The 10,274-nt window shown below is 40.2% G+C and overlaps 1 protein-coding gene across 1 annotated transcript; it reads left to right on the top strand.

The window, feature by feature from the left end:
* The first annotated feature begins 127 nt into the window (after nucleotides 1-127).
* Nucleotides 128-7,819, top strand: LOC114360069 (ionotropic receptor 93a-like). The gene is made up of 13 exons (XM_028314624.1): nucleotides 128-316; nucleotides 755-859; nucleotides 1,284-1,390; nucleotides 1,462-1,522; nucleotides 1,608-1,710; nucleotides 1,897-2,003; nucleotides 2,298-2,460; nucleotides 3,073-3,293; nucleotides 3,722-3,803; nucleotides 4,829-4,948; nucleotides 5,423-5,501; nucleotides 5,963-6,123; nucleotides 7,706-7,819. The coding sequence occupies exons 1-13, from the start codon at nucleotides 128-130 to the stop codon at nucleotides 7,801-7,803; spliced, it is 1,596 nt and encodes a 531-aa protein (XP_028170425.1). The 3' UTR covers nucleotides 7,804-7,819.
* The last annotated feature ends 2,455 nt before the right edge of the window (nucleotides 7,820-10,274 follow it).

The raw sequence follows: 10,274 nt of genomic DNA, 5'->3' as shown, positions 1-10,274 counted from the left end.
GGCCGCAATCGCATCTGATGTTAAGTGAGATGCAGTCTAGGATGGTACATATCTGCCCTATATCTGCCCTGTATCTCTATCTGCTTATTTACTCTCGCCTTGAAAAGACCCGGTTCAAAGTGTTCATATGAACTTTTCCCATGTCCAGCAACACATATCAACTAAAAGCAGCTGTGGCAACTGTAGCACATGGCGAGCCCTGGCAGCAGACACTTGGGGTGCCACCTACGGGTCCTATGGGGACTCAGACCAATTATTCAAAGAACCAGACAACGCAACAACTAAAGGAGTTATAGAGCACGTTGATCTGCTGCAAGTGAGTAAATAAAGTTACCTAGAGCAACATTTATTTGGAATACAGCATACAGCTGAATATTATTATGTAGTTATTAACCTATTTTGTTAAACTCAGTAGGTAAATCCTAACATTAACGTATACGTCGAAAGGGTATAACTATTCCGTATGTCACAGTTGCATACCTCAAGGGTTGCAATATGTGACTCATAAAGTCAATAAAAAACAACATAAAGAAGGATAGACCGGTGCTTTATTTTAACAGTTCAGAGCCCCGATTACGGTAACTTTTATAACGTCTACAATCCAGACGCGTTTCTGATTCTGCGATACGATTGGTCAAAACAGCTGACGTACGCTGTTGAACGACCAATGGTATTGCAGAATCGAGAAGCGTGTCTGGATTGTTGACGTTAAAAATTACCGTAATCGGGGCTCTGGATCTTATTTTTTCTGCAGGTTGGTTATTGGCGTCCAATAGACGCATTGCGATTTGAAGACGTCTTATTCCCTCACGTGGAGCACGGGTTTAGGGGAAAAGCCTTACCGATAATAACTTATCATGTAAGTATTTTGAAAAGTCGAGAATAGTCTATTACTATTTTGTTTAGTTGCGCACACACAACAACATCTGTACGACACCTCGATCGAGTTAAGCGCACCTGGCACTCCTGGCAGCCGTGATGTTATATCAACGCTCTGGTACGGACGGGACGAACGCGGGGAGGTGTGCGGGTGATTGCGAGGGAGAGTCACATTATAGCGAGGTGCACAGTTAGTTAGATCTGGTTGCATACCTCTTATGGTACGTCCACCCACACTGGGCGAATATGCTCGCGCGGCAAACTCGACATCTTGCTTACTCAAGAGCAGGGTGAGCAGGATGTCGAGTTTGCCGCGCGAGCATATTCGCCCAGTGTGGACGCACCATTAGATTAAGAAGTGCCCGGCTACCAAGACATGTACTAAAAGCTCTATAATTTTCTAGAACCCACCATGGACAATTCTTCAAGTCAACGAATCTGGTTCTGTGGTCAGCTGCAGTGGTTTGATTTTCGACATCGTAAACCAGCTGGCCAAAAATAAGAACTTCACGTAAGTGTTTCATGATTTTGTTGAAGGTGTAGTCATTTTCGTAAATTGGTTACGTTCACTTTTTGTTTCAGTGTTAAAGTGATTCTTCCGAGTCACGTGAAAAACTTGTTATCTAATGACACTACGGCGGATGTAAGTTTTAATTTGAATAATTTTAAAAATGTTAATCGGTTATTTTTAGCTGTGAATAACACTTACTTGAACGATGTTGTTGTAGATGATGCACAGCCAAGATGCAGCATTGACGTTGATAGCAGTTGCGAAGGGGCAAGCTGCTATTGCGGCAGTTGCTTTCACAGTTCTTTCAGACCCGCCATCTGGTAATATGATAAGTAATGTAATAAGTTACTACCGTCCGTCATGAAATAAATTACTACAAATAATCCAAATTAATTAAGGAGATTTAGTCGCCACTTTTGTGAAATTGGCGCCCAACGTGGGTCTGTATTAATTTTCTAGTAACTTCCTACTTTTGATACAAATTATCTGTTCTCTATCTTTTACAGGTATCAATTACACGCTAGCAGTTAGCACTCAGCCCTACAGCTTCATGATCGCTCGGCCGCGAGAGCTTAGCCGAGCGTTGTTGTTCTTGCTACCTTTCACCACTGATGTTAGTATCTGCCACGCCCTATTACAGTAAACTTTTAGAACACTATGAATATCAAGCACAAGTGAAGTGATACCAGTTCTATTTAGCTGTGATGAGCACAGCATACGGTGTAATAGCACCTCTTAACATGGCATAAGTTGCTTGAAGCTTGATGTGTTATCGCAAGTAGCTGCAAGCAAATCGTATTTTGTAGTATGCATGCATGTACCTCATAGCCACGACATTTGGTTATTTGTTTGACGCTAGTTTGTACTTCACTTACCTCTTTTCTTTTTTAAATTCTGGCATTTCCAGACGTGGCTTTGCCTGGGTCTTGGGGTGATCCTTATGGGCCCGACGCTGTACATCATCCACCGCCTGAGCCCGTACTACGAGGCCAAGGAGATCACCCGCCAGGGTGGCCTATCCACCATCCACAACTGTCTGTGGTACGTCTATGGGGCGTTGCTGCAACAGGGTAAGATCATTTGTATATATTTTTTAAAGAATTATGCTGGTTGGTAATGTTGGTATTAATATTGCGTGAAGTATTGTCATAAAGACAAAATATATATTATTACAAGACGATTCATATTTTGACAACAACATGTGATCTTATTTAAAACAATCTATAAAAAAGGAAAAATATTCTTACCCATTTATAGCCTGCACCTTAAAATTAAAAAAATACCTATTAGAAATACAATGACGATTCACGATGACTAAAGGTTTTCCTTATCAAATAATTCTATTTAAATTCTCATTACCTACTTTTGTGAAGGTATGTTTGTCCCATTTGCAGGCAGTATGTTCAGTCGTCGTTTCAGCCAAATGACGTCCACTGCTGGACAAAGGCCTCCCCCAAGGTTTTCCACATGTTCAGTATGTTAATTTAACTAGTATCATTGAATATTTAATAAACAACGTGCAATACAATGTATCTATGGTTATTTATCTACCTACATAGGTACTCTTATTGTAATAAATTGTAAAAACCAATATAGGTAATTAACCGGAATAATTCAGAGATATAAATCATTTAGCTAAAGAAACAGATTTGGAGTTTCAACTTCTAACATGTCCTTTTTAGGTGGAATGTACTTACCAAGGGCTGACAGCGGTCGTCTTGTGGTTGGCACCTGGTGGTTGGTGGTTCTGGTCGTGGTAACCACCTACTCCGGAAACCTGGTGGCCTTCCTCACATTCCCGAAGCAGGAGATCCCAGTGACCACCATAGGAGAGTTGCTGGAAAACCAACTCACGTATACGTGGTCGATTCAAAAGGGGTCCTATTTGGAGATGGAATTGAAGGTAGTTATTTAAATCGCTAATCGTCGTGGCTCTTGCATTGTGAAAAAGTACCTAATTGAGTAATTACAGTGCAAGTGTAATGTACTGTCTGTGGTAAAAATGTAGAGTCTAATGCGCTGTCGACTGTCACTTGTCGATTTGTAGCTTAAACTTTTTATTTAAACGATTTTGCTAAAATAATAGATCGTTTCATCCACGAAGACGCGCCCCACCATTCTTCCGCTCCCACCATTGTTTAAGTTTTATCGGTACACGCTAAATCATCCATAAGTGCACACTGCACACGCACACTACAATGATGACGCTTGGATTGCTCGGATCAAACTCCCCGCACCCCGCGCTCCTCTCGACCAAAAAGTCTTCGTGGATGAAACGATCTATATTAATTTCTACATAAAGCCGTCAATCATAATTATATTCCATTCCAGAACTCCGACGAGCCGAAGTACGCGGCGCTGCTGAAGGGAGCCGAGCTGAGCGGAGCGGGCGCAAGCGGCAATCTGTCTTCATGTGGGTGACGTGTTTAATATTCGCTTTATCATTTATTTACAGCAAGCTTCGCCAGCAAAAAAATAGGCTGGCTGCCTGCTGGATTTAGACACTAACCCTCGGCTTTGGAGATTTTAAGCTTAAGGAATGCTCATTCTCTACTTAAGGATGAAATTAGGCTATTTTCGTTTTTGAATTTGCATAGGTATATCAGTCAGCATAATCAGTAATAGCAAAATAACACTAATTAAGCTAATTTATTCTAATTATATTGGGTTTAAAATGAAAAGACAATTATTTGGGACTAACAATTGAAATGGATAAGACGATTTTAGAACGATAGAAGTACGAAAATGTGTATGAATTACAATAGTAAGTACCTATTAAGTAATTAGATTAACTTGTTTTTTAAGCGTTAAGATAATAAACCTATCTAAGTATATACTTGAATTCTCGAGTATAGTGAGGATTCTCTTTGCAAGTCATCTTTTTGCCGCAGGATTCCTGCGAGGGGATTAACGAGAATTCTACGAAATCCTTGTACCTAAGGCTTAAAAGCCATGACACGGTTTAGCCTTATAAAAACTCTTTTAGTGAAATGAAAACGATAATAGGCCCATGGAAATATCGTAATCTAAAAACCTCACATACCTAGCACGATATTATTGGATCACATGCTTGATTACCAAATATACCTTATTTTGACTAAACTTAAGTTATTTTAAAAGAAGAAACCAAATATGTATAGGTATTGGTTCTGTCTACCTAGGATGGTCCTAAGTATGACCAAAGCACTTGCAATCTCATCCGAAATCAAAATTAATACAATGGCTGCAGAGGCTCATACCTAATCGCTTAACAAAAGTTGAGGTGAATACACACACTAATGTAACATTTTGAATACAGTATACTCGTATTTTAGGCCTAGGATGCACGCCGCGATAAGGGTTTATCACGCCATTTTATTGTTACGCGATAAGCTCATACATTTGTCGTCTAAAATCGACAAGATTTTATCACGGCGAGCATCCTATGGTTTGTTTCAGGGAAGAAGCAGCTGATACGTATCCGCGAGCAGAGGCACGTCATCTTCGATTGGAAGCTCAGGCTGAGCTATCTCATGCGGGCTGAGCACATGCTCACGGACACTTGCGACTTTGCGCTCAGTGAGTGATTACATCCTTTTCAAATCTGTATCTATAAAAGCGAAAAGTCACTGACTGATTGACTAATTCACTCATCACGAAATCTCGGAAACTACAAGTGCCATGAGTCTCAAATTTTCAATGGGGGTTCCTTTTAGAACGTAAGTGCTCACTAAAACGGGATTTTGCAAAATTCAACCCCCAAGAGGGGCAAAACGGGATCCATGCGTACGAAGTCGCGGGCTGCCGCTAGTAAAAGATATTGCTGCACAATGTACAAATAATATTAGGCAGGTAGGTTGTAATTTCTACGTCACTACAGATGAAATGATCCTGTGAATGTCTGCCAAAACTCTCTCAAGACTCGTATGTTTGTTGTGTTGATGTTTTAATATAGACGATTCTCTCAAAAGTGTAGAGCAGATTGTAGTTTGTTGCACCTCTTCATTAGAAGACCCTTTTAACTTTATCCTTCTAAGGTTCCCTGTATTCTAGGTGCAGAAGAATTCATGGATGAGCAGCTGGCAATGGTGTTGCCCGCCGGTAGTCCGTACTTGCCCGTGATAAACAAAGAGTAAGTGATCACCATGGAAACTGATTCTGTAGGTTAAATGGAACTTTCATCCAGAAAGTCAGTCTTCATATGGCCACAGATACGAATGGCCCTATACCTATAGGGGACAAAATATGGATAAATATGTTGCGGAACATGTCGCTGACCAACTACGTAATGTTCCCAGGAACAATTTTGCGGGACATGCGGGGATGTTGCCCAAAGAGGCCGTCTTGATTAGTTGTCTTGAAAAGTTGCACAATTAGGGAACAAACGCCGCAAAACTGTCACGAAACTCGTGTTTTACTCCCAGAGCAACACGAAACATATCCCGGGTCAAGTAGAATGTTTCACGACGAAACACAGGGGAGGTTTGGGAATGTTGCTACAACACATAGAATCTTAATTACATGGAAAAATTCTCCCTTGTGTATCCTTGGCTTAAGTTTATCCCCACTATTATGATGACTTGAAATTTCCAGGATCAACCGCATGCAAAAGGCGGGGCTCATCTCCAAGTGGTTATTCGCTTACTTGCCGAAGCGCGACCGGTGCTGGAAGACCTCCAGCATTGCGCAGGAGGTGAACAACCATACTGTCAACTTGCGCGACATGCAGGGCTCTTTCTTCGTGCTATTCCTTGGTACGTTGATAATAGAGATCACTTTAGTGTAACTGTAGATAAGGTCTTCACTTGTTTTTTACACAACCACAAAAAAACTTAGGCTGAGTTGCACCATCTTGCTTTATAACTTTAACAAACGTCAAAAATCTGTCAAACTCCATACAAAAAGAACCGGTTATTGTTAAAGTTGTTGGTGCAACTCAGCCTTAAGCTTAGCTATGTTTCTGGTTCAAAGATGATATGGAAAGCCGACGGTTATATTTTCTTATCTTATGAAGCTCTACTAAAGTTCAAACTAATATTATAAATGCGAAAGAAACTCTGTCTGTCAGTCTGTGTCGCTTTCACGCCTAAACTACTGAACCAATTTTGATGAAATTTGGCATAGAGATTTGAGTCCCGGGAAAGGGCATAGGATAGTTTTTATCCCGGTTTTTGAAACAGAAACGAGCGCGATAAAGTTTTTCTGTGACAGACAAAATTCCACGCGGGCGAAGCCGCAGCCGGAAAGCTAGTAGAGTCTATATAAAACAATCAGGAACGCAAGTTTATGGCCGTAGCCTAAACTATGAAGCTCAAAGTCCACTAACGTATCAGTAGTGAACTCATAGGCTGGGTCGTGGCTGAGTTTTATGCTCGGTGCGATTTGTCATGTAAGTTTTTATTTCTGTGGGCTGAGTGTGAGTGTACGTTTTTTAAACGCGCTCACTAGATAACGCGTTTAAAAAATGTATGAAAATTTTAGTTTTTGAACGTTTCCCGCTAGAGGCGCTGTACAATCCGTCATACATTTAATGTCATTTTTTGACGCGCTCACGTGAGCGCGTTTGATGTAGGTAAACTCACACTGGGCCCTCTGAAAGTGGTATGGCGGTATTTCATGGCACTCGAGAGAATACCTGCAATTTCTGGTCGAAACTGCTTTTATTTACTCGTACCTTTGGCATTTAGTTCCGATAGGTATATACCTAATATGGATGGTTTGATATAGAGCCATATAGATCTAAACTCGTCAAACGAGTTGCAAGACTGGAATGGTAATACATTTAAAATGTCGTTACATATAAAGATATGTCGGCGAATGGTAATGTGATCAGTAGGTGTCTATACTAGTCAGTATCAGTAAGCGTGTTTGGTACTGAAGATTCAATTGTCCTTCAAAGCCACCTTGAGGCAACTAATCTAAGGTTTTAAAGAATTTAAAGTACTTGATTTGTATTGCACAAATTACTAATAGTCGTTAACCCCTCGTCGTTTCAGCCGAATGACGTCCACCGCTGGACAAAGGCCTCCCCCAAGGATTTCCGCTAAGACCGGTCCTGCGCTGCCCGCATCCAAGCACCTCACGTGACCTTCACCAGATCGTCGGTCCACCTAGTGGGAGGCCTGTCCACACTACGTCTTATTAACCTCCTCACCTCATATTAACTTAAATACCGATGCGTGTGTTACGAGTGGGTTCACCACAATAGTCAAGTCAACCAGCGTTCCTCGGATTTCGAGTCGGCCAGTCCAACCCCTTCACCGTTCGGCTATTGTGATCTTCGGTCAACAGTCTAAATGAAAGGGACCCTCAATCAAACTATGTGTTTCTTTTTAGGGTTCTTCTCAGCATCGGTGGTGCTCCTGCTCGAGTGGTTTTGTAACAGACGAAGGAGGCGCAGTGAGGACGTCATCATCAAACCTTATGTAGAGTGATACTAAGGCTGTTTTAATAAATATCTTTTATGCACATTATTGTTTTAATTACATAACACTTAAGGTTCCCAATATAGGTACTAGTAATATACAAAATTTTGAAAAACCGAATCATGTTTCGGTGACTCATGATGACGCACTCGTAACTGTATAAACTTACGTTAATCATACTATTGGAAATGTTCATAAATTTTATATTCCTCTAAGTTAAAACACTTGGTTACGTGACGTTTTCATAAAATATAATCGTTTTCCCAATTTTACATTGCTAGATTGCTACAGAGGCAGACCGATGAATACAAAGGTAGCTGATAAATTAAGGGGATGAAAAAACGAAGAGTTCGCTCTTTGTGGCGATTCTTGACGGAAATTCAGGTCCAGCTGTGAACTGATATCGTTAGAAATGATTACGACGATAAAATTGGTATTATAATACATTTAGCATTGCAACTGCGTGTTACATTTGTATTAACAAAAATTGGATAAATTAAATAATATTTCTTAATAAGTCGTTAAAGACAAGTTTTCCGCCATCATCAAGTTTGGATATCACGTGGCCATCATGCAGGAGAGAGCTCCCGAGCATGCGGTGGAAGCGTGCTACTCACCTTGACTGGGGTTTGCACTCTGAACCGGTTTGCAGACATTTTCATTCTATTTCTAGTCCCATTAATGGCCTGTTAACATCTCTGTCAAAAATTGGCGTTATTTTGGAACGTTTTTACACGCTATTTCTTGCCTGCGATTGTGCCCGCGCGGGGTTGGGTCTGATGGATTCTGTTAATGGGTTTTAATTTAGAGGGTACCCTAACAGGAAAGTCCCGAAAACATCGGTCTAGTCGTAGCGAAGAAACCAATAAAATTGCTGCATTATCCATGCATTTTAACGCATTTAGGCTTCTCGTACACCCTAGGAAATTTCACCGTGTCTGCCACAGACAAGACAAGAATTTCGTTGGACGCCATGAAAATTTATCACACGTGTCGTGTCTAGCGTTTTTCTTGGTCAGCACCGGAGCATTTGTACACGGTTCGTGTGTAGAAACGACATTAATTTTTGCGTAGGCCCGGCGACTTTTCTTAGCATGTACAAGCGGCCTTATACTACGCTAAGCTTAAATGTTAGCTCGTGTTTCTATTACGCAGCATCTAAGAAAAAGTTGGTCAACGACCTCACATAATTCAGCAATGTTTTTCAAAGTTTTGCATAAGTAATTAGCATAATATAAGCCTACCACAGTATTGCTATTAAACCTTATAGGTGTATCATATTTATATTATGTTTTAGTTGAGTATTAGTTTGTTTCAATAAGAGGTTGATTGTGTTAATTGTCCTACTACAATTTTACGAGCGAGATCAAACACATAGCTCAAGACCGAACGCGATGGAGGACTGTTGTGGACGCCCTCTGCCCCATCTAGGGGACATAGGACCATAAATCAAGTAAGTCAAGTCACTTTTATCGTAGTTCTGGCAAAATTCCACTGATGTTTCACGAGGAGCAAACAAATGATGTCCATTATTGGAATCGCCACAATTTTTTACCTTTCATTGGTTATCCAAGTCAACGTGTTCGGACTTAGGGTCCAAAATATCCAATCCTTTTTTTCCTTCTAAAAATATCCAAGGATTTTGAGCCAAACCTTTTATGAATTTCTCACAGTTTTCGCAATGTCATTTTCTTGAGTTGGATTTCATTAATTCTGCCATTAGATAACATTGATAAGTGCCTAGGTATAGGTCTACGTTAACTTGATAATGTATTAACTTGACAACGGAGTTGTTTTATGCCTGGTAGGTCCTAAAGTCTGAAAGATGTCAAATAAACAGGGTATTAGGTGTAAGTAATAAAATTATCATGTTAATCAAGAATTTATCGGAAATTGCTAATTTAAGCCACTGTTTACGTTTATGGCGGAAGTAAGGACGTTACTGTCGTTGTGTGTGTAGATTTATCATAAAAGGAAGGACAACGAACTTTAAACGTTACTTTAAAATATGTATAAATGCCATACTAAACAGAAAAATAAATAAAAGATTTAATGAATCTTTAATAATTGTACATATTTAGATTAAAAGATTCATGAGTTCAGTACACGAAATGAAGTCCAGATACACAGAGGAAAATACATTAAAAAGATAAAAAATAAAGAAAAAAGTGCTTACAATAAATCGATATGCAATACTGGGTGTATTGCATATTGATTCGTAACTTTAACCGTCGCCAAAGTATTCAAAGAATTTGTAGGGATTACTTAAGTTTTTAAAGGAGAGATGAAGATCAGCAGTGGATGCTGAATCTCTAGGGCAAGACCTCTAGCCAATACCTCAATCAGAGATACAGATGACGGCAAAATAAGCTGAACACATGGCATCTTGTGCAGTGGTAATAAGAGCGGTTTTGCAACAACAATGTATAATGTCAACCGCCTCTAGTGGTAAGACCACCTACTTCAGACGCAGAGGTCGC

Source organism: Ostrinia furnacalis, unplaced genomic scaffold, assembly GCF_004193835.3.
Source record: "Ostrinia furnacalis isolate ACB-3 unplaced genomic scaffold, ASM419383v2 OfSCF4868, whole genome shotgun sequence".
Taxonomy (NCBI): Eukaryota; Metazoa; Arthropoda; class Insecta; order Lepidoptera; family Crambidae; genus Ostrinia; species Ostrinia furnacalis.
This window is presented reverse-complemented; position numbering and strand designations above follow the sequence as displayed.

What these genes read in the sequence shown, in the direction of transcription:
- LOC114360069 (XM_028314624.1), top strand. Translation starts at nt 128, where the DNA reads ATGAACTTTTCCCATGTCCAGCAACACATATCAACTAAAAGCAGCTGT. An exon ending in CACTTGCGACTTTGCGCTCA is followed by an intron (nt 4,949 to 5,422) that starts GTGAGTGATTAC and finishes CCTGTATTCTAG; the next exon opens with GTGCAGAAGAATTCATGGAT. An exon ending in TTGCCCGTGATAAACAAAGA is followed by an intron (nt 5,502 to 5,962) that starts GTAAGTGATCAC and finishes TGAAATTTCCAG; the next exon opens with GATCAACCGCATGCAAAAGG.